This window comes from Calidris pugnax, unplaced genomic scaffold (assembly GCF_001431845.1).
Source record: "Calidris pugnax isolate Ruff unplaced genomic scaffold, ASM143184v1 scaffold288, whole genome shotgun sequence".
Lineage (NCBI taxonomy): Eukaryota > Metazoa > Chordata > Aves > Charadriiformes > Scolopacidae > Calidris > Calidris pugnax.
This window is the reverse complement of record NW_015091190.1, coordinates 566,063-590,729: the sequence shown is the minus strand read 5'-3', so window position 1 is coordinate 590,729 and position 24,667 is coordinate 566,063. Positions and strand designations below refer to the sequence as shown.

The 24,667-nt window shown below is 38.2% G+C and overlaps 1 protein-coding gene across 1 annotated transcript in view; it reads left to right on the top strand.

Moving 5' to 3' along the window:
* Positions 1 to 24,667, top strand: part of ARAP2 (ArfGAP with RhoGAP domain, ankyrin repeat and PH domain 2) — a 186,929-nt gene that overhangs the window by 28,683 nt on the left and 133,579 nt on the right. The window contains exons 4-10 of the mRNA XM_014959527.1: positions 88 to 158; positions 1,154 to 1,233; positions 6,174 to 6,259; positions 7,132 to 7,488; positions 10,810 to 10,879; positions 17,736 to 17,856; positions 20,619 to 20,800. Coding sequence (XP_014815013.1) covers positions 88 to 158; positions 1,154 to 1,233; positions 6,174 to 6,259; positions 7,132 to 7,488; positions 10,810 to 10,879; positions 17,736 to 17,856; positions 20,619 to 20,800 — 967 coding nt within the window. The remainder of the gene's footprint in view (positions 1 to 87; positions 159 to 1,153; positions 1,234 to 6,173; positions 6,260 to 7,131; positions 7,489 to 10,809; positions 10,880 to 17,735; positions 17,857 to 20,618; positions 20,801 to 24,667) is intronic.

Here is a 24,667-nt window from a genome sequence, read left to right as displayed (position 1 = left end):
GTAATAGTTTAACTGCGTAAGATGTTTTTGCTCCATTTCTAGGAAACTTCACTTACTGTTTCCATTTTGGGCTTTGTTTTGTTCTAGTTCCCTGCAGAAAAGAAGAAATGTGGATCTTGTAAATATTTCTTGCACTGGGAGGCAAATTTCACAAAACAGTGAGTTAAACACGCTGCTATTTGCATCTTGAGGACTGACGAAAAAGAAACCTCAGAGCAGAAGTTTTCTAAAATGAGTATTGACTTGCTCATTGTAAGAAATATTGAGTTATCTGGAAGGTGTGGAAGAAGTGATGTATGTAATAGCAGAACATTTAACCACTTCTGTGTTTTCACTTAGCTTTTGTTTATGAGCTAATAACACGAGAATTAGAAAATCCAGTCTTTAAACCTCATTTATTTTACTATACTTTTTTTTAGACTACGGTATTTTGAGTTTCTAAGATTAGATTTGAGTTTTTTAAGCAGAGTTAACTTTTTCTTGAAAGATATAAGGAGCGTATTCCTGACTAATGCTGCTTAATTTGTTAGTGCTCATAGCTCCAGGAAATAACAGGAAATTAATTGTATTAAATAGTTTACTGGAAGAGTTTAGAAGTCTTGTGCAGTCAGTTGTAAACAAAAGTTCTTTCATACTCTGGAGGTATGTCTTGCTTGAAGTTATGCATATTAATTTAATGCAAATACTTGGTATCAAAATGAAAGCTGTGCACAAATGAGTTTTTGTAGGGTTTTTTTTTTAAAGAATAGAGGCTGCTTTGGAGCTATTGCTCCTAAGAGTATGTGGCAAAGAAGGGATTTTTTTCAACTTAATTCAGGGTGGGAAAGAAGAAAAGGCTTGTGTGCAAGTTATATCCAAATTATATAGTGATAGTAGTAGTGTCTGAGTAGGTACTATCTGAGGGGAAAAAAGGTCTTTGGAGTTCATTAAGGAATGGGAATTTGTTTCTTGTTCTTCAGGTTTTTTATCTGAGGATGACAGAGAAATCACAAGCAGATAAATCTGTGTCTGTTGTTGATTTTTTTAATGCTTTAGTAGAGCATTGCAGTAAGATAAATCTGTGTCTGTTGTTGATTTTTTTTTTTTTTAATGCTTTAGTAGAGCATTGCACTGTATGTCTTTGTATTTACTTATTATTTTTTTTTGCTTTTAGAAACTTTCACAGAAGAAAAGCCCCCCATCATCTCTCCATATGGGGAAACCTTTATTTGTGACAACTCTAAAGATGCTAAAGTAAGTTGAGAAGTCTGGATATAAATAGTTTCTTTTAACTTTAATCCTATTTTTTTTTGCTTTTAGAAACTTTCACAGAAGAAAAGCCCCCCATCATCTCTCCATATGGGGAAACCTTTATTTGTGACAACTCTAAAGATGCTAAAGTAAGTTGAGAAGTCTGGATATAAATCGTTTCTCTTCTCTTTAATCTTCATGTTGTGTATTTTTTATTACCCTTAATTTTTTTCCCTCTGCTTTATCAGTTCCTAGTGCCTTTTCTGTCTTTTTAGGTACATGCACAAGGTTTATAGTATAAATATCTGTGGGCTAGTGACTTTTCTTAATTTTGAGATACAGTTTGTACTGTCATCTGGTAATAGGAAGCTGTGGTGTGTGTTGGTTGGGGTATTTTTGTTTTGTTTTGTTTTTTAAACAACGTAAGAGAGATAACAGACTCTTGGGTTTTTGTTGTTTGATTTTTGGGGGGGTGGTGGTGGTTTCTTTATGCCCAGGCTTGTGTATGTCCTATGAAAGCAGCTTAGAAGATCTCATGGTCACTTTCAGCCATACAGTTTTTTAAATTCCCGTATCTGAAAATTCTCAGTCCTTCTGATATTTTTCTGCATCCCCTAAACTTGCTGTGCACCCAGAAAGTCCCTTTTGCTATAGTGAACTCTGAAGTGAACGTTTTTGTTGGGGTCAGTAATTAGAATCACAGAATGGTTTGGGTTGGAAGGGACCTTAAAGGATCATCCAGTGCCACCCCCTGCCCTGGGCAGGGACACCTCCCACCAGACCAGGTTGCTCCAAGCCCCCTCCAACCTGCCCCTTGAACCCCTCCAGGGATGGGGCAGCCACAGCTTCTCTGGGCAACCTGATGGTGTGAAGGCCATATATGGCACGTGGACAGACCTGAATCATGTAGAGATCTGGGAGGTCAATTAGCTTAATGAGGCATCCCCCAAGTGCCGTGAAACCCAGCTCCCCCTCTTTCTCAGCAGGATGGGAAGCAGAAATTGTTAATTCTCTGATTGCTTATACTTGTCCCAGCCAATTTCAAGCCACTGAATTAGAGAAAACAATAAATTATTCTTATTTCTGTCCTGGTCTTTACTCTAATGTTTCACTTTTTATATTACTGTAAACTATTGACTAAAAGGAAGTTACTCAGATGGATGCCTAAGATATTTTATTTACCCAACTTTAATTTTTTAAGAATTGGTCAGTGAAAAGAAATGGTTCAAATTCCATCTTATAATGAGAGCAGTTTTAGAAGCATAAAAATGATCTCTATTTTTGGTGTGGACTTTCTTTTCTTTGAAAATATGTTGTGGGGTTTTTTTTTTGTTGTTGACTTTTTAAGGAGGTACGCATAAATTCATGCCTTATTTCTCCTTCTAGTTCTTATCTGCACAGAAAAGTGACTTAAGCTTTCTTTTTCTTTCCTTGTGTACAGTGTGCTGTCTGTGCCAGTTAGTGTTGTCTGTGCCAATGCCTTTAAAAATTGAAAATTTGACTTCTTTGTAATTAGTTCAATGGCACAAGCAGGTTTTCTAGAAGAAGTTCCCTAGCCTTCTTGTTAATTCTTAGCATTATTCTGTATGTTTCATTGAAAGGATTATCCAAAAGCATACCCAGGAAGGCTGTCAGTGAGCTTGCTTACCTTAAAGGCAGCAAATAAAAAAACTCCCATGCTGTTAAACTGGATTAAGTGCTTGAAATAAAATCACTGTTTTGTAGAAATAGTTGGTTGTGGAATCACGATTAATGTAGTGAATTATAACATGCCTTTCCTGATCTGAGGATTTGGATTTTAATTATCACTTCCATCTAGGCGTTAGGAACATTTGCTTTTTAGTTATATTTATCACTTGCCTGTTGGAAACTTCAGAGTTAATTTTGATTCCATTAGAACTTAATTGCAGACAAAGGTCTTAACGAAGAACCATAAAACAAAGGTCCTAAGATACATTTCACTTTAAGATTTTTTTTTTTTTCAGTAGTTATCAAGTATCCTAGAAACAAAGTAGAAAGTTTAGATAATGCTGTAAAGTATATGAGATTTTAGGGCTTGTAACTGCTGCTTCATTTTAAAAGATAACCTCACATGAGAAAATAGTTGTCTTTATAGAAGAAAACGTAGCAAATTGTTCCACTGATTGACTGAAATTTGTTCTAAGGGCTTGTAGGTTGGACATTAGCCTTTTCCTGTTTCGTTGGTGTAAAGGAGGAGAGGCTTCTACAGGCTTTTCTAAAGGGAGTGTCTGTAGACATAGGTAATGAGTCACTGCAGGCTGGAGGTAAGTGAGCAGGAGAGAACAGGGAATTAAGGTTATAAAGAGAATACACCTTTGACTTAGGTCAGGAAGAAAGACAGCCAGAAGCAGAAATCTCTAAAGGGCAACGTGAAGAAAGAACTTTTTTTTTAATATATTTAAAAATAATACGAACAAAAATCCAAATGTTCTAGAGCTGATTTATTATGTCCAACTGAAGAGTTGAGTACGTTAGAATTTCTTCACAGAAAAACTGAATTGTAATGAGTCCAGGCCCCTAGAGAGCAAATTATTGGCTTTATTTCTTGCTGTGGACTGTCAGACCAAATTAAACATGCAGAGTGAGTTCAGTAAACGATGTGAGCTCCGAAGCATTGTGACGCTGTGGAATGCTGGCTGGCTTGCAAATCTTGCCACTTTAAAATAAGAACCCGTAATATTTTAACAGGAGGAATTTATCTTTATGGACCTGTTATAAAATTGTATTGCCAAATCGTGATTGAAGAATCAACCTGAGGAGCTCTGTGTGACATTAGCTTTAATAGAAGACTAAAGGGTGTCTCCTAAGGAAGGCCCCTCTCCTGAATGGCATTGAGACTTTGTTTAATGTCTCCTCGGTCCTGATACTCTTCATGCAGTCCCTGTTTTACCATTCAGCTTTCCTGACCTGCTCTTTGGAACAAGAACTACCCGTTAGAAAAAGCTAAAGCCAAAAATGCTTCTGTATTACTTCCTGATCAAAAGTAGGTGATTTTTGTACAGGGCTGCAAGTAAGCAGTTCCATCTCTCTGGGAGCCAGAAGCTGGATTTCTTCCTTAAGGGTCAGTGCTTCTTTCTTCCTCAGTTCCCATCTAAATCTGCCCTTTTTCAGTATAAAAACGTTGCCCCTCATCCTATCATTTCTTCCTTAAGGGTCAGTGCTTCTTTCTCCCTGAGATCCCATCTAAATCTGCCCTTTTTTGGTATAAAAACGTTGCCCCTCATCCTATCACTACACTCCCTGATCAAGAGTCCCTCCCCATCTCTCCTGTAGACACTTTAGGTATTGGAAGACCACTATAAGGTCTCACCAGAGCCTCTTCTTCTCCAGGCTCCCCTCCCTCATCCAGAGTCCCTCCCCATCTCTCCTGTAGACACTTTAGGTATTGGAAGACCACTATAAGGTCTCACCAGAGCCTCCTCTTCTCCAGGCTCCCCTCCCTCATCCAGAGTCCCTCCCCATCTCTCCTGTAGACACTTTAGGTATTGGAAGACCATTGTAAGGTCTCCCCAGAGCCTCCTCTTCTCCAGGCTCCCCTACCTCATCCAGAGTCCCTCCCCATCTCTCCTGGAGCCCCTTGAGGGACTGGAAGGGGCTCCAAGGTCTCCCTGGAGCCTTCTCTTCTCCAGGCTGAACCCCCAACTCTCTCATCCTGTCCTCACAGCAGAGGGGCTCCAACCCTTGGATTATCAATGTCATGATGATGTTTTGGGTTTTTTTTGTCTAATCCTTGTGCTACAACACAGTCAATAGTGTGGTCTATGTGTGGTTATGATTGATTTTTGGTCTTTTATTGTGTTTTGGTTTTTTTGTGATGGATCTGGCTGGCAGAGGAAGGCAAACTCTTCACCTGGGTTTATCCAAGCAGCCGCCTGTGATTTCCACAGTTTTTGCTGCAGTGCGTACACGTACCCAGCTTTGGGCTATGTGCTTTTTTTAAACCTGCCTTTTCGTGTTGCCACGTTACAGCCCTCAAGTACCAGACAAGGTACTGCCACGCAGAAAACAAATGGCAACGGCTGTGAAAGCTTATCCCCCTTTATTTATTTATTTTTTTCTGCCACCCTTCAGCTTTGTGACATACACATCAAAGCTTAAATGAATAAATTAAAGTGTTTCCATCAGAAAGCACAAAGATGTTCATTTCAGTTTGTGTAGTTGTGTGGGTTTTTTTTTTTAAAGGAAGAAAGACAAGCATTGAGAAGGCTGATAGTGCAATATGATTGTCAGAACAACTTTAAGAGGTGTGAAATGTAATGTTCTCGAACAGTGTTAACTCTGACATTTTGTACCCTGCAAGCAGTTTGTGATAAAGATTTCTAAACAAACATTAATAAATGTGCCTTTTTCCTTGGCAAGAAATTGTGGGAGATACTCGATCTGAGTTCAGTCTCACTGTAGTAATTTGAATTTACCATTGTTTTATCTTTAGTATACCATGAAGGCTGTACATTGAATTCAGAGAAGTATTGATTTGAAAGATAGGATGGCAGCGGCAAATCATAAATAGAATCTTTAACACATATATGACATGTGGCTCTTGAGCTTAGAAAATTTTAGAGTAAAAATAATACTCAGTCGTGCTTCAAGAAGAATCAGAGCACCGATATTTCTACACACTGAATTCCTTAATTTGTTTGTATCAGGTATTTTTGCACTATGCTCACATGCTTTGTCTGAGTATTATTTTTTTAAAAGGCAATATTGACAAATAACATTTCTTGAAAACATTTCTTCTTTAAAACATTCTTTAAAACATTTCTTTCTTTAAAAACATGATCTTTCAAATGCATATTTGAAAATACGGCAAAGAATAGCTTTGCTAGTTAGGCTGTTGCTTGTGTGTGATTTATGTCTACAGTAATTTAAACATCACTTACTACTTCACTACAAATGTTGATTACAATATATTTCTCTTCTAGGAACTTCACGGAGAGGAATTCCTGGCTTGTGAAAATAAATTGCATCTAGGAATGAATGAAGAGCATTCTTCTAACAAGAATCAATGGTATTTAATAAGAATTGTAGAGAAACTCAAAACATAAAGAGGGAGGAGTTATTTACTGTTACCACAAATAGATCTTACCTCGGAAGGCACAACCATGACTGTATTTTAAATTTTTTTTCCTATTTGAGCCTTCACTCCAATTTACTGTTACCACAAATAGATCTTACCTCAGAAGGCACAACCATGACTGTATTTTAATTTTTTTTTTCCTATTTGAGCCTTCACTCCCTGCTGCAGGAGCTGAAGTGTGGCTCTGTGGCTGTCCTGAGATTGTCTAATTGAGGTTTCAGAGTTTTTTGTGGATTTGGAAAATGTCCCTCTTTTCCCCAGTCAGAACAAGGAAGACACAAATTTTATTTGAGTGTCTCGTAGCTAACCATGCCTGAGTACTCTCACTCTCTATCTCATTAGAAAAATAAAACAAACACAAACCTAAACCATTCTCTATCACAAGGTGGTGGCCAGTGGTTTGGGAAAATGGGAGCTAATGTCCTCCTTAAGTCTTGGTCTGTCCCTGGCCTTTGTTGAGGTGGGAGAGGGAAGAGACAAGGGGATACTGCGAGTCCTCCAATGTATTACAATGAATGAAACTTGTTTTCTGAGGAAGGAGAATTTATTTCAAATTTCTGTTCAGGCTTCTAAGTGAACCAGCAAGTGTCACCTTGCTACCAGTCCTGGTGAATGGAGAAAGTGGGATTCAGTATGGTCATAGTTATAAGATACATTATTTTTAGCATCTCTGTGGTTATTCCAATGGTCAGACAAGTTATAAACATATTTATGTCTTACCAATAGTGCTTCTAGTTAAAGATTTTTATGTATTTGTGCATTGTAACAAGACATGAAGAGTAAAATGCACTTTCTCTTTCTAGTTTCTTTAATAATCAGGAAGAGAAGACAAAGGAATTTGCAAAAGCTGAATCCCTGTTCCAGGAAAACAAATCCTTAACCCCAGAAGAATCTGAAAGCGAATCTGTGTATTCTATTGTGGAACAATGTTCTTTGCCTTTAAAGAAGAAGAAAAATAAAGCCAAAGTGCACTCGGCATCTTGCAGCAAGATACAAAGTAGAGATTCAGATCGCTTGGTCAATGACCAACTGCACTTACAGCAACTTGATGGAGATCCAACTTTGACCAGAAATGAATCCATCGCACCGTATGCTTGTTTTTATGGACCATCAGTGAAGAAGATGAAAGCGGGATGGCTGGATAAATTATCCCCTCAAGGGTATGGTATTTGAGGTAGCAGAAAAATAGAGAATTAATTTGTAGCAATATTTCCAATATATACGGTTTTGCTGATTTTTTAATTTTTTTTATGTTTTTTTTTTTCACTTCACAAAGTGAAAACAAACTCCGGTTCTGAAATACTGCTTTAGCAATTTGGCCATGGCTGCATAATTTAATAATTGGTGGGACTGGAGATCCTGCTGGTTTCAGGATTGTGCGTATAAGTTGAGTTTTGAGTTTAGAAATGCATCTAGGGTGAATTGTCTCCTAGTTCAATTTATTGATGTGTGTCAAATTTGATGGGAGGAATCTGGGCCCAAGTCTTGCTTTAAGATTTCAAATAAGAGAAGAGGGGAACACAATAGAGAGATAATAGTCTCTTTGCCACATCTATAGGTAAGAAAAAATTAAAAAATAGTATATTTCATTTCTGTTAATTTTGAAGTTTTTTTTAATTGTCTTATTTTAACCTACTTGGCTCTTCTTAGATTGTTTTATGCTAAATGGCACTCTATTATCAGATTTTTCCCTTCATAAATACTTGCAAACTCTGCTGAAATTCTTCTTGCCTCCTCCTTGATAAACTGAATAGACTATTCTTCATTTTAAATTGTAGTTTCCAGATCTCCAGTTGTTCTTATGACTTTCTTCTGAATTCCTTTATGTATCAGAAGTGGCACAATTTCACTTTTGAAATCTATTTCTCATTTTCACTAGTACTTAGCATCTAGAAATGAAAGCTGCTGTCCTTGTTAATGCTGTAATGCATTTATTTTACTGTACTTCTACTCAAGCTGTAGTAGTTCTGCATTCTTAGGACGATGTTTAGCTACACTGAAAGGTGATACCAAACTCTTTGGCCTTTCCTTTTACTGTTTGTGGCTGTAATAATCTTCACTACTCATTGACTACCGTTGCAATTAGAATTTTTTTTCAGGCTAGTGACAGTTAATTCATTAAATTGTTTGAGAATACAATCTGGTTTGAGCCCTCTGGAAAGAGCTCTATTGTATAGCAATTTCCTCTTTCTTTTGTTGTTCCTTTTCAAGGGTTCTGATTTAACAGGTTTTAATTTCATGTGATTTTGGCTTTGTTTGTGTTGATACAGTGATTGTGATTTTGGCTTTGTTTGTGTTGATACAGCGATATGTTGTTCAAGCTGAATAACAAGAAGGAATAAATCTGGTTTAATAAGCCTATTTTACCATTTTGGAATTTCAATCTGCTCAAACTTTTTGGTTTTTTTTTTAGTTGTTTCAAAACTCACATTTATGAATTGTCATTGTTTAATTTTGCTAACGAAACAAAGAATAATTATACACAGAGTCAAAAGACTTTTTCCCAGCATAATATGCACATCTCTTTTTCAGAATTGTAAGTGTATTGACTTCTCAGAGCTGCTGAGACCCAGCATAATATGCACATCTCTTTTTCAGAGTTGTAAGTGTGTTGACTTCTCAGAGCTGCTGTTAGCTGTAAATTTTATTTCATTTACAGGATTTTTTTTTTTGTTTCTCTTTTTTTAAAAAAAAGTGTAAATTTTATTTCATTTACAGGATTTTTTTTTTGTTGTTTTTCTTTTTTAAAAACAAAACAAACCACTTTTGGCAGTTAGCTAATAGAGTGATAAGAAGTGTAGTTCTTGATTCCTATTGACTCATCTTGTGTTATTTGAAGGAACAGAGTTGCAAACAAGGCGTGAAGGCTTTAGATAAAGTACCCTGTGAGAATATATTGTTTGCAGAAGATAATGAGTTAACCACAAAATTAACACTGGTTGGGACTGAGCAGAACAGTTGCGGGATCAGTAGCCTTGAGCCAGTGATATTCCTTGGCTAAATTTCAAGGACCTTTTCTTAGGCGTGGTTTAATGAATGCTGCATTTTCTGGTTCTCACAATACCATTTCTCAAATAGCTAAGGACTTAGGGAAACCAATCAAAGGAAAAAACCCAAACCAATGATGTTTTTCATCCCTTAAAACATTGTCATACTTTGTTTCAGTCCTTGCCAACTGAAAGTTTCTTTCTGTTCTCTTCCCCACCTCCTCCCCTTCTTCTTTTTATAGAGCACCCATTTACACTTAGCACTTGGTGTCTTCAAGGGAGTGAATATGTACTGTTTTCTTAAATTTCTACAAATTGTGCATTTTAAGTACAGCTTCTCCTTTTGTTTAACTTGCTATAAATTGTAAAGCCATTCCGTTTACTCCCATTGTACTTAGGTTCACTTTTTCTTCCTTGCATCATCTTGAAGTTTATTGATGTTTTAATGGAAAATAGATTTTACATTGGCCTTTCCAGGTTATGAATAATGATGATTTATTGTAGTCGTATAATACAAGTTAATTAAGCCAGAGCTGCTGTTTGATTAAAGTTTTGATAAACTATCACAGTCTACTAATCCTAAAGCGAGCGCTCATTTAGCAGGAAAGGAAATAATGCTGGGAAAAGAGATGTTAGAGTGGGGTCTTGTTCTTGCTTAATTAACTTGTTTAATATATTTTAGAATGGAAACTTTTATAGATGATAACTAATAGGCTGTCAACATTTTTAATGAACATAACAGACTACTTCAGGTTCATGTAAAAATAATTTTTTTAGGAGGTCCTTATAGAGCCTGAGTTAACCAGCAAGCTGAAATAATCAAATGAGCTTCTCATTAGTGACATCCAGTTGATAACAGTGATTGAAAATGAGATTTTATGTTGTGCTTGTTGATTGATCTGGTGACCTCTATTTATTCATTGGTTGGGGAAGAGGGTGTTGGAGAAGTTGATGACTGAAGATACTGTAGCCCGTAAAAAGAGTTGTCTGTCTCATAAACATGGCAATGAGATGGTCACTTAAAGTTCTCAGCTTTCCTTTTTGGAAAGTGTTTTACAGGGTTTGTAACACTTAAAGGAACACTCTGTGTTCAGAATTTGCCTTTGCCTCCAGTAAAGTCAGTTCCCAACCGTGTTAGTTTCAAGCAAAATTACATTCTTGAAAGTTCTTTTTCCTCTGTCCCTTCAGCTGTGATGTAGAGCAGATGAGAAGGAAATAAAGAGAAAGGAAACCAAATTGATTAAAAACATGAAGACACTGCTTCATAAATGAAGTCCAGTAATAATGCACTTCTTGTTTCCAGATATTTTTATTATATTTGAAATAAGCATTCTCTTTTTGAAAACACTTAATAGGGCTAAGATTTGTTTTAATTTTCAAAATGTTTAGGCTGAAACACAGGAAGCTAAACATGATTTTACCTTAGTGTTTGAGACCTTCTTAAAATCAGTGTTAACTTGTGTTTATGATTTGAAATGTATTTTTGATTCACAGCAAACGGATGTTTCAGAAGCGCTGGGTTAAGTTTGATGGAGACAGCATTTCTTACTACAATAATGAAAAGGTAAGCGACATGTTGGCATGGGTCATGTTTGGGACAAAATGCATTTTTGCAGTACACACATTGACGTGAAAAAAATGAGAAACAATGACAAATGAATATTTACTTTAAGTTCATTTAAATTGCAAAGTACTGGGATGAGACGTTCTGAAATATTTTAGGATGTCCTTGAGATCTTCATGTATTGTTGATCTTATTTTCTAGAAAGACTTGTGTTCCTGACCTTAGATATCATCAGAATTTTTTACTTTGTGGAAAGGGTGACACTGCTGCATTCTGCAAACAAGAACAGGGTGATGCAAAACATATTTCAGACATTCAGTGTTATCTTGATGGTGGTCACAAAACACCTTGGCATGGAAACCCAACATGCTGGAGATTTAGAGAGAGAAATTAAATTTGGCATGGAAGACCTTTTAAAAATCAAAACCCCCATACGCTTGCTTACTCTTTAATTAAAAATGCCTCTTTCCTGTTTGTCTTCTAGGAATAATCACATTTCATTGGAGTAGGTTACATTTGAATGGGTCTCTTGAAAATCAGTGTAGTTCTGGGCTGGCAGTGGCTGTTCTTTGTTTCTGCACCTGAGGACTGAATCTTACTGAAACATGTGCAGGCTCATGAGTCGCTTTGATTAAAGTAGTTCACTTCTGATTTGGGATACTAAAATGGATTTGTAAGTCATGGCTTTCAAGAAAATGTGTATTTCCTCTGGGAAATCGAAATTTTCAAAAGGCTTATTTGACCTTTTGATACTACTTTTTCACAATAGAAACTGCTTTTTTTTTTGAGACCTGTCTTTAAACATGGATTTTTTTGTGCAAGATGTTCTTTCTTTTATTTACACTTTTATTTACACTAAGGACTCTTTAGACCACTAGAAAATTCTTTTCACTTTGCTCTGTGATTAATTTATTTCTCTTGTTGGGAGAAATGAAGAGCTTCTTAAACTCAAAAGTAATAGGTGATTGTATAATATGTGTGTTTGGTGGAGTTGAGATTGTAGGTATATGTGTTACCTGAAATGCAGGAAAACATTTGAAAGTTAAAGATGCGTATTAAATGAGAATATGTGTTACCTGAAATGCAGGAAAACATTTAAAAGTTAAAGATGCATATTAAATTAGAAAAAAAATACAATTTCAAGTAAAACTTCCCAAGCAGGATGTTGGGTGGTAGTAATCAATAAGAGTCCTATAGTTGCTTTATAATATGCACATTCTTGGACCTTTCTTAGCAGATTAAGAGGGGGATAGAACTGAAGTAGGAAAAGGCTGCTCATTTCCTGGGGGCCTCATAGAAATTAAGAACAAGCTCAAAAAATTATTTACATTGATCTTTATGCCTACTGATGAGGAACATGAAACAATCTGTGTTCACTCATGCTTTGCTTCACTCGCAGTAGAAGACATGATTTTGTAGATAAAAGGAACAATAGACTAACATTTGGATTGCAGTGACAAAAAATGCTACCCCTTTGTGGTGGTCATCCCAGGGCTTCAGAGGAGCGGGAAAGCAGGGTTAGTCATTAAGAAAGACTTGAAAAATACAGTGTTGGGATTTGCTTAACACTGTAGCATAATTAGAGAAAGAAATGCTAATACAGAATTTTCAATCTTGTAGCTGCACTGGGGATTTTTTTATTATTTTTTTTTTGAAAGTCACTGAAAAAGCTACTTGGAGGTCAATTACTCTAGAATAGTACTTTTTATATTCAGCTGTCACAGGAGATTCCAGGAATCTTCCCTTTTGCTCAGGGGAATGTTTAATGTGTCACACGATGCATAGAAAGCTACTATAACTCTGCATCTTAAATCTAAAAAGTCTCTGCAATAGGTGAGACCATCGGGAGCTTGCAAAAGACTTGGTCTGAAGCCTTTTTTTCTCACTTTTCTGGGACTATAAGTACAAAACCTCACTCCTGGGATGGAAAGATCTGGGTGTCTGACATGTTAACTTGATGAGTGCTACGCTACAAACTTCTGATGTCTGCGAACTGTGAGGCCTGAAACAAACTGTAGCACTGTGTCCAGCTTTGGAGTCCCCGACATCAGAAGGACATGGACCTGTTGGAAGGGCTCCAGTGGAGGCCTAAAAGATGCTCCATGGGTTGGAGCCCCTCTGCTGGGAGGACAGGCTGAGAGAGTTGGGGGGTTCAGCCTGGAGAAGAGAGGGCTCCGGGGAGGCCTTGGATCAGGGAGGGGAGCCCTAGGAGGAGGGGGAAGGGTTTGACCCTGCAAGAGGGGAGATGGAGCTGAGATGTGGGGAAGAACTTGTTTGGTGTGAGGGTGGGGAGAGCCTGGCCCAGGTTGGGCAGAGAAGCTGTGGCTGCCCCATCCCTGGAGGGGTTGAAGGGCAGGTTGGAGGGGGCTTGGAGCAACCTGGTGTGGTGGGAGGTGTCCCTGCCCAGGGCAGGGGGTGGCACTGGGTGGGCTTCAAGGTCTTTTCCAACACAACCTGTTGTGTGATTCTGTGAAATTCTGGGAAGTGAGGGTTTGATGAAACTCGTGGACTAGCTTGCAAATAGAAGGAAAACACAGTTGGCTCCCAATAGTTCTTGGTGCAGATTGGGATTGTATTGGGTGAGCAGTGGTGTCGCTGGGGAACATGAGTTTTTGGGGCAGTGGTCCCTGCTGGATCCCAGCGTATTCCTATGAAGACTTGTGTGTGCAGCTCAAAAGCTGGTTCTGGGAACAGACAGGGGTAATTACACAGTTCCTTGCAAGGCAGCAGGCCCCTCCTCCTAGCCACATGGCTGATTACACAGTTCCTTGCAAGGCAGCAGGCCCTTCCTCCTAGCTACATGGCTGCCTCTATATATATATTTAAATGGGGAAGTTGTTGGTTTAATTTTAGATCTTCATGGCAAGATCAGTCTGTTCTACTGTGTGTTTGTCCAAGGACATTCCTACAGAGACAGTCATGGTATAGAAGAATTGATAATTTTAGATCTTCATGGCAAGATCAGTCTTTTCTACTGTGTGTTTGTCCAAGGACAACAGACTACAGAGATAGTCATGTTATAGAAGAACTGGTATACTTTTGGTTTCACCTATCAATTAAAAGTAGCTCTCTAAAGGAAACCACTCCATACTCGGATATTTTTCTGATTACAAGCAGAAAAGGGTAGACTCAAGGGAATGAAATGGTTGGTTTTACCCAGAAACACTACTAATATTAAATAGCTCTATTTGTCATTCAAATTAGGAACTTGAGTGAGGTTCTTGGGGAGGGGAAGTTTGTTACATGGCTAATGAAGAGTGAAACAAGGGGAGGATAGGGTAGTATTCCTGAAAATGCCCATTTATCCCTCTGAACACTTCTCTGAGTGATTTAAACCTTAATTTTCTAAATAGTTCTCTAACCTTGATCTAGTCGTGCGTCATCTTCCAGTTGATAAAGATCTCTTCTTCGCTTTATGTCTGCATATATGAAAAAAAAATACTGAGTTTTCTACAAACAACGTCCGACTTAGGAACGGTTTTTGTTCGAATCTGTGATGCTGCTGGTTTCTTCTACATTCACGGTCCCGAGCAAGTTGATGTGGTCGGAGCAACATCCCGTGTGGTTTTGTCTTAACAGAATGTGGTTAACTGAGGGGAGAGCAAACTGAAGAGGGGAAGGGAGAACTAGAGAATTCTTTTCAGCCCCAACGCGCACAGTTTTTGTTTCAAATTTCGTCCTACTTTTGGCAGGAGCACTGTGAGGCTCTAACATGTGCTTTATGGTAAGGCAAGAGCTGCTGATTGTGTTGAAAGTCTTTATTTCAAAACAAATATAGCAATGATTTAGGAAAAAGCCTTGCCTTTTCACATGGAGCTTCAGTGCTTCGTTGTGTGATGTTGCATGTGAGGATAATGAAGAACTAAATTCACTGTGAAATAGGTGAATTTTTGTCGTTCTTGAAATACATCATATTTAACCTGTTGTGGAAGGAAACCCAAAGCAGTGCAAAAGGCACTTTTCCAGGCTCTTTTAGCCCAGTGCTGGAGCACAACTGTCAAGAAGGACTCCATTGGGCTGTATTTGAAAAGAAAAGTTTTCATCAGAGCAGTTGATATCAAAAACCACTTTTTTTTTCCCCACTAGAAAATTGTTTTGTCAGAGAATTTTTTTAGCAGCACTAAAACTAGTGTACACCTCCCAGTAACAGAAGAAATATCTGTGAGGTTCTTAGCTGTAGTTATTTCTTTTTGTTTTCTGTATTCTGAAATAATTTCTAGTCTGGAGTATTTCAAATAAAGAAATTGTATCTTGATCAACAAGAGCTTTTTAATAGTAGATGTTTCTTGAATGTGAAAGAGAAGCTGCTGCTGCAAAAAAAAAGACTGAGAAATTATTATGGTTTAAGCTGTATTTGAAAATTTGTGTGCCTTGGGGAACAAAGCTGTAAAAAAGGAGGATTTTTCAAGTAACAAAACCAAAACTATGTTCAGCTTAGAAGGAAACTCAGGTTTGTTGGTTTTTTTAAGCAAATGAAATAGCTGTGACTTTGAGCACTGAGCTTTTCTCTTACAGTACCAAATGCAGCCAGTAGATGCCTGCAAACACCGTAATATGGTTCTATCTGGACACCTTTAGAAATAACATATATAATATGTTTGCTTTGCCATTGTGAAGGATCAGTAGTTAAAATAATATCCACCCTCACTAACAAATATGTTAAAATCTCTCTTCTAACAAATATGACCCTAATGAAAATAGCTGTGCAATATTAAGGTCATTCTGAGTGACAGAGTGGTTCTCTGTAACCCACTTCAGCCATATTTCGATTTATTTGCTAGACTGCATTCACTGATGTATATATTATTATTACCTTAAAGTGAAACAACATAAGAGTGTGACTTTGGTGCAAATCAGTAGTATATTAAACTCAGTAAACAAACAAAAAAAAATGATGCTGTGCATCCTTCATGCTTAGCATTCACAGTGGCGCCGCGAGTCCTTGTATGGTCTATTGTAATAATTTATACTTTGGGAGGAAAGTTATTGCAGTACAAATTCTTTATGAGGAGCTGACTCTTGGGCTATTACTGCATCCGGATGATAAATCTGAGCAGTGTATCGGAATTGTCTCCATCAGGAAACCAATTGATCAAAACACGGTGGGGACAGGAGCAGTGGCCTTAACTGGAGAAGCCAGGAATATTTCCCAAGTGTTGCATCTCTGCTTGAGCTCCCCACGTTCCCCCTGCCCAATATATGGAATACTTAGATTAATTAGGTTAAAAGATGACCCACTTGGAGAAAGTACTCGTCGTAATTCCTGTTTCTTATCTTGCTGTTGTCTTCAGTTGTCTTGATTCCTAGTTAGAAATTATTATTATTTTTTTTTTAAATTTGCTCTGAGGCCAAATGATGTTTTTGAGAGATCATCCACCTGCTACCTCATCTGGCAGAAAAGTGCAGACCTGATCTAAGCTAGAGGATTATTGTTAGTAATGACAGGGCAATGGATTCTTCTAGAGAGTTGATGACTCCCCCTTTGACTTCAAAATTTGGGATAAAATCAGTGAATTTACTTTTCTTATCTGCTGCCATTGCTGTTGTCTTCAGTTGTCTTGATTCCTACTTAGAAATTAAATTTTTTTTTTTTAATTTGCTCTGAGGCCAAATGATGTTTTTGAGAGATCATCCACCTGCTACCTCATCTGGCAGAAAAGTGCAGACCTGATCTAAGCTAGAGGATTATTGTTAGTAATGACAGGGCAATGGATTCTTCTAGAGAGTTGATGACCCCCTCTTTGACTTCAAAATTTGGGATGAAATCAGTGAATTTACTTTTATCATCTGCTGCCTCTGAAGGGGTGGGTGAGGAACAGAAAAATTATTTGGAATTATTCTGCCTGGAGAAGGCACAATTTTTTTTTCTTGTCTGATTCTATCCTATATAATGTGTCATTTAAATCACAGAATCTTCTAGGTTGGAAGGGACCTTAAAGATGATCTTGTCCAACCGTCAACCTAACTGACAAAAATAGACACCCACACAACAAACAAGGAGCATCACCATCACTAAACCAGACCTCCCAGCACTACATCAACCTGTCTTTTGAACACCTCCAGGGATGGTGCCTCAACCCCCTCCCTGGGCAGCCCATTCCAATGGCTGAGAACCCTTTCAGTGAAAAATTTTTTCCTAATATCCAGCCTGAACCTCCCCTGGTGTAACTTGAGGCCATTTCCTCTTGTCCTGTCGCCTGGGACTTGGGAGAAGAGACCGACCCCCACCTCTCTACACCCTCCTTTCAGGGAGTTGGAGAGAGCAATAAGGTCTCCCCTCAGCCTCCTCTTCTCCAGGCTGAACACCCCCAGCTCCCTCAGCCTCTCCTCATCATTCAAATATAATAATAATTATTTTTTTTTTTAACTATGGTTTTGTGAGATAGTCAATGTAATTTAGTTTGGCATCAAATCACCCCCAGCTCCCTCAGCCTCTCCTCATCCTTCAAGTATAATAATAATAATTATTATTTTTTTTAACTATGGTTTTGTGAGATACTCAATGTAATTTAGTTTGGCATCAAACTGTAATTTTAGGAGAGTGTGATGTTTTGCAATGTTAGTGTCACGAGCCAGTTTATGAAGTGGTATCTCAAATTCATGGATTTGACCTCACTGTGGGATTTTACTCTATTTGAGAAGGCAGTAGGTGTGGGCAGACCCCCAACAGTGGAGTTGGGGATGTGGAGGTAGGGAAGCACTTATTGATGGGGTTTTATTAATAGCCTGGTGAACTTTTAGGAGCACAGACTCTGTATGTGAACTTCCCAAACAGCACGGCAAGTCATATTACCTGAGAGACGTTTAACATTCCAGAAGAGTTATTAACTATTTCTATTGCTTTTTTTTATTGTAGGAAGTGTTCTCGAAGGGAATAATTCTGCTCTCTGCTATAGCAACAGTGAGAGTTCACGGGGAGAATAAATTTGAAGTTGTCACATCCCACAGGACTTTTGTCTTCCGTGCGGATAAAGAAGGTAAGTTGAACATGTGTCTCTCTAATGATTACCAAAATGCCATGTAACCACGGCTGATAAATGGTGTTTGTGAAATAAAACTTGTTATATTAGCAGAAATATTTCTGGAATCCAGCTGTTTTGGGCTCATAAAGTGAAACCACTTAGAGATAACTCTAAGCTTTGTAAGAACAACTGAAATTGCTGGGGAATGGCCTTTAAAAATATCAAAATGCGAACACTATTTTCCAAATTTTCTGCCTCCTCCCCCATCATTCCCAAAGATGAATTTTTCTGGTGGTTTCTCGGGTCTCACTGTGTGCTCTCAGCCATCTGCTCCGTGTCACCACTTGATATCAAACTGACAAAGAGCAACAATGAAGTTGATGGCTTGAATGTGATGCTGTGATCAAAGGAGATCTCTGGGTTTTTCTCTGTGTGTCTATTTTACTGCCTTGTGCTCTATTTTCATGTATAGATAGAGAATACAAATGTGAATTGTAGTAAAGAAGTTAGTATGCCTTCTAATTAAATGTTTTATCAACCTAAAGCTGTAATATGTGGAATCGATACCCGTGCATGTATGACTTATTTATGGAAACAATCAAATAAAAATGGACTACCTAGGAAGAAAAAAAGATGTGCAATATGTATTTACAGCAGTACATGCCAGATCCATTATAGCTAAGGGTCTCTCAGCATTTCCATTATCAAATCCCATTTTTATGGGTTATAGCTTGGTTGTAAACATTTGCTGCAGGCTGTAACAGGAGTGCAGCATCAGTGAACAAATCCTTCTTATCAGGTTTGGCTCAAATCATTTCAGGCATTTTTATGCTCTTAACTGAGTTATAAAGTATATCTATTTTTATTATTTTTGCTTTTCTCATCCAAATTTATTTTTTTTTTTTACTTCTTTATAAGTTGGAACATAACCACCTTAGTGCAGTACATTTTGTAGGGCCGTAATTTGCTTTATGGACCATTGCCTTTGAATACTATAAAAACGTTAAGAGTTTAGACTGACTTGTAATATATTCTGAGCAACCACTTGTTATACACAAAATTGAATTTTCATTGAGTGTATAACCATCACTGGCCATGGTGGCCTGTCTGTAAAGCTGTTCATTTAGGGTTAGAAATGTGTAATTTGGTCCTTACTGTGTCCAGAGCTGGATTCATAATAAATGATGTAAACAATTCTACTTTCTGTTATGTGCACAAACTGTTATTTGGTGCTATTCCTTCCGTGGATTTGTGGTTGAGGACTATTCCAAGGGTATTTAACTTCTTTTAAAAGATTTTGAAATGGAGACTTTTATCATTATTTCATCATGTGTACCTTATCTATTACCTTTCCTTCTGCTGGAGTATCAAAATAATGCCATTATTCTTTTCATTGACCTGTGTCCCTTGGTAGCAATGTTGATCCACAATCAGTGGATTTATAGTGCTTGTTTTGTTTGCTTTCAGAGCTCTGCTTTATTATTTTTTGGTATACCAAAAATCTACTATTTTTGGATTGATTTAAATATCAAGAGGGAAAAACTCTATATAATGCTTTGGAAAGTTATGGGGCATTTGGGGGCAAAAAATTTAGTAGTTAGATGAGAGCAATGAATTAAAGCATAATCTTCTCAGCTGCAGTTTAATTGGAATGAAATCCCATTTAAAAAAAAACCCACAAGTTTTAGAGTCATTTGCCCTCAGCTGTACCGAGATATTCCAGTGATCTTTTCAAAGTACTTTAAAAGAGTGTGTGCTAAAACAAAATTTCGAAAAGAAGGGATCACCTTCCCGGTGCTGGGCTGTTGGGATGTTATCTTCCTCTTCAAACTATTTTCTGATGCTTAAATTTCTGTATTTATTCCTTCTCAGTGCACACGTGACATGTATGAAGTAAGCGTGTTACTGTTTTAATGTTACTCTTTCCAGTCTTCAGCGTTGATTGTGTCACCTTTTATACAGCATGGATAGAATTTTCCTTCCCTCCCGCCTCCCCCCAGTATAATTTATGACCTGAATCTTTCAGAGCCAAGAGTTGAAACATTCACGATGTCCCAGTCGCACATGGGGCAGGCCTAATTAATTCAGAGTATTCAGCATTAAAGTATATTGATCTTAGTCTGGTGAAATATCTGAGGGGAGTGAATGAGACTGAGTGGAACTTTATTACTTCACCTACTTGTGTTTCATGTATTTGTAAGATGTTAAATTAATAATGCATGCAGAGATATTCAAACATGCATTTTCTTGATTACTCGGTACCCTTGACAATATCAAGCTTAACCGCTACACCTTAATGGAATAGATTGCAAATTGCCAAATGTTTTTTTGCTTAAAAGCATGGCCAATAGCGTTGGCCATGACTTGCGTCTTTGGGGACAGATGAGGTTTAGGTTCCCTGGTTTTTGCTGATGTGGCTTCTGTGGTTACTTCACCAGAAGGTGAACGTGCCACCTCTTTACCACCTCCGTCTTTAACCTGTCTGGAGTCTTGGAACTAGTAGTCGTGATTTTAAGAATCTTGATGATCAATTTGTGTGTTGATCATTGGGATTTAATTGAATGGCTGTCTTTGCTGACATCTCCAATGATACCCACTCTGGTGTTTATTTTTATTTACACCTCCTCTTCAGGGTGGATGTTCTCTCTGGTGTGGTAGAGCTGTACCATCAACCATAGAAGGAAGAGCAGAAAAACTGATGCGTAGAGAAGAATGGAGCTGCTGCTTAACCGTATGTCTTTCTCTAATTTTATTTTTTTTTTTTGTTTCTCTTGTAGAAGAAAGGAATGACTGGGTTAATACGATGCTCAGTGCCTTGAAATCACAGTCTGATAATAACTCTCAGTCTCGAACTTCCGTCGCCCCTGAGAAAAGTGGGTATCTTGAGCTGAAAGGATACAAAGCCAAAATCTTTATTCTACTGCAGGGGAATACCGTGTGGATCTGCAAAAATGAACAGGTTAATTTTTCATATGCTTTTTTTTTTTTTTTTGTGAATGAATGCTTATAAAGATGATTTAACTAGCGAGTTGGAAATGGAGGGCTCTTTGTGAATAGGTGCATTTCAATATAAATGCATATCTCTTTTTATGTAGTACTTTATTGCTGCAATTCTCCGGAGGTTTCAAAAAGCAGGCAAAGTATCATTATGTCTATTGTACAATGGAAAAAAACCCCGAATATATAGTGAGGTGAAGTGAAAAGCCCTGAGTGTCACAACAGGTTAGTGGCGGGGCTGGGATTAATTCACTCTTAAAATGTGTGCCACGAGCACTCTGCTGTATCAGAAAGCTGATTTTGTGCACAGGCTTCATTGTCCTGTAATACAGTGCTGTGGCAAACGGGCTGTACAGGAGCAGATTGTGGTATTTAAGTGATACTTCAGCTCAACCTTCAAAACTGATCTCCTTTGTGTTTAAAAACCTAACTGGGCCAGTTGTGTAAGAACCTAGATTGGCCAGTTTTTGTCGGGCAGCGTAATGCTTTAAACAAATCCGGTATTAAAAATCATGAAGTAGGCCTAGCATTGCAGCTTCCCAAATCTGGGGCATTTTGTTTTTGGGCATGAATATATCTGACATAAAGTAATGAGCTGTGGAACTCTTTAGGATGCTGGAGATAGGGAATAATTAGGTTCAGCAAGTGACTGTGTTAACTAGAGGAAGAAAAATCTCTTGCAGGACGTTGAATGGAAGAAATTATTGCTGTGTGAGGAAATTGGTGACCCACAAGTAGCTGGAACCCGGAGGGCATTTAGGGGAGGTGGTGTTTACATGCTTGTCTTTGTTCTCATTTTCTCTCAAATTTATGTACAGGCAAACTCTTGTTTCAAATGTGAATGGTCTCTCCCTAAGACTGGTCGTTTGGACTTGATCTCACTTCCTCTCCTGTTATCCTCTTAAGCGTGAAATTATTTAGACGGGCTTGAGGGACCACGTAATGCTCAATATTACATCTTACTGTTCTTTCCCAGGCAATGGCAGGGAATTTGAGACTGAAAGAGAATTTATTTAATATTTGTCTTTCTTACTGTACTCCAAGGAAGTTTCGCTTGTCAGGTACATTCTTTGAGGTCAGTCAACAACCCACTAATTAAAACCGTGATGCAGTTTATGGGTTTATACTGTTCTGTAGCTCTAACAAAACTTCACAAATGATTTAGACATAATATTTTACCAAAACTGCGTTGGCTGCGTGTCGTTTGATTTTAAGCCTGCAGCATGTGTTTTGCTGAATGAGCACCATGGAGAAGAATTGGTCTTCGTGGTTGAGCAGAGGACTCTTTAGCTGTACAGAAATCCTCAGTCTGGATTATGGTAATGATTGGCAGGTTAGTTAGTTTGTTTATTTAAGTAAAGTTTACAGCTAGATGTTTTTAAGGAGGAATAAAACCACAATGCAAATCCCACCCTGGAAACCCTGTACTTCACTGAGGTTCTCTTACATCCATCCAGGAGAAAGATTGGAGTTGACCAACTGAATTTGCAGTCTCTGCCTGTGGGATGACCCACACTGTGCTGCAATGCTCAATGTTACTGTCCCATCATGGGGTTTCCAGGGATTCCATCAATGAGAGCCCTCTCTTTGTGGATATTCATTGTAATCAGCCACTTTTTGCTTTCAGAATCAATACTGTATTCATCTTATGCCCCTGAACGCTTTTGAGTGCTCTCTTATGGATGTTCTGAGCTTCTTGGTTATTGGAAAAATGTGGCATTTCAGTGAAGGGTACAGACTTTTGGAGGAATTTTCTCTTCCAGAGGGATAGGTCATTTGAAACTAGCTACATCCCTCTTGAGCATCTCTGTACCAGGCATCCAATTTTTGCTTCCTTCCTTCTTTCTCCCTCTACCTGCATATAAGCAGTGGGAGCATCTTTCTTGTCTCGAGTAGTCCTTGGATCTGTCTCTGTTAATACGTGATGCTCCCAGCTCTGCCCAATTTTCCTGACTCTGTGTGTTGCTACAAAACTCTTCCAGAGCCATTCACTGCTGAAGGGTTCTTGATTCCTCTGTTATATGTTTTCAAGGTGCAGATTGTCACCACCTAAAATAATTTTAGGATGCTTACCCCGTCCCACCCCCAATCAATTTCATTTTTTAAGGATTTTTAGAAATTATTATTTTGGGTGTGCAGCTGTGTCAGTTCTATTGCTCGTGCAGCTCTATCAGCTCTGCCCTTTCAACATCATTGATTTCAGATTTGCTTTCACTGATCGTGAGAGCACACCCTTACACTTCCTCTCTACTAGGTGTTTATTCCCTTCTACTCCATGGATGCTCTGCAGAGATCACTGACTGCAACACAGCAGAAGGCAAACCAAAATCAAGCCCTGAAGCAGGATGAAGGTTAGACGTGCTGCGCCCCTGTCAGCGCCTTCTGCGTGCAGGAGTATTACAAACAATGGTGCAAAACCAGCTTCTTGAAACCAAAAAGATCAAATGGTCCCAAGAGGCTTCTTTTTACATCTTCCATTTGAACAGAATCTCTTTCTTAATGTGATTTCTGGCTATTTGGGAATCCGAAGAAATAGCTTCTGTCTTTAAGCTTTCATAGTCTGTAATTCTTCGCTCGGTACCTCTTGTGTTTTATTTGTGAGTTGAAAAAAGCAAATTATTTTCACTGCAGCACTGGAGAAAATCCCAGTCTTACAGCATTAATCCATTAGAGGGCTCTGTTGTTCTAAAAATCCTTCCCCATCTCAACTTTACACTTTAGCCAGTAATTACCAGGCAAATATGTCCAGGGATGTCCTCAAATCCTGTTCATATTGGAATTCACTTCCATACTAGAACGACTCGTGGAGAGACTTAGAGGGGTTTATTATAACTGCAGTGCTAAAAGACACCTATTTAGACTTCTTACAACGTTGAAATGAGATCAGATCAAGCAGATCCATTAATTTCTATTAAACTTGATAGAGGAGAGTCCACTGTTACTTTAAAAGATTTTTTTTCTTTATTGTTAACAGTGGAGAAGATCGTAAGCCAAATGCCAAATCCTAACATAACCACCATGAACTTTGGGAAGTTCAGATTGAGATCAGAACATCATGTCTCAGGCCCATTTCTAGTTAAAAAGTGATTGGTTTAGCTCGAGCTTCTGGCAGTGATATAGTGCTGGTATGAAGCCATCAATTTCTTTGACTCTCCATGTAGTACGAATTCCTTAAACTTCCTCTCTGGAGCAAAAGTGAAAAATAGATTGTACAGAATCAATTTGTTCAACCTGCAACTTGCTGAAATTCCCATTTCTCTTTCAAAATCATTTGTGCTTAAATAAAAACGTGTCGTCTGATCCTTCGTGTCATCTGATCCTTCGTGGCAGCTCGGACCTTGGCTTGAAATGTCAGTCTGCTGTGGTGGTGCCAGTGGTCACCTCCCCTCTGTGACCATCAGAAGGGCTCTGATAGATGCTTGCATGATCTGCTGAATTATACTCCCTTCGTTAGGATGTATTTAGGATTTGCTGTTACCTAAAGTCAGGGAGGGTCTAGGTGTCACAGTGTTTACACTAAAATTTGGCTTTGATAAAGAGAATTCAGGATTATCTGTTCCTGCTTTGGATGGTTTTTGAAATAGATATATTTACCTGGGATATCTGAGGGAACTTTGCCAAATACGAAGACTGGGAAATGGTAGGTATGGCTGTGTTCCATAATTACTTGTGACTTCTTTTCTCCATGCATGACTCCAAGTTAAAGCTTGAATAGGGATGAGTATTCTCTGTTACATACGAGCAATAGGATCCATTTCTTATCAAAAGCCTCTTGTTTCATTTTGGCTCCATGCTCTTATTGATTTCAGAGGGTTGGTTTTTTTTTTTT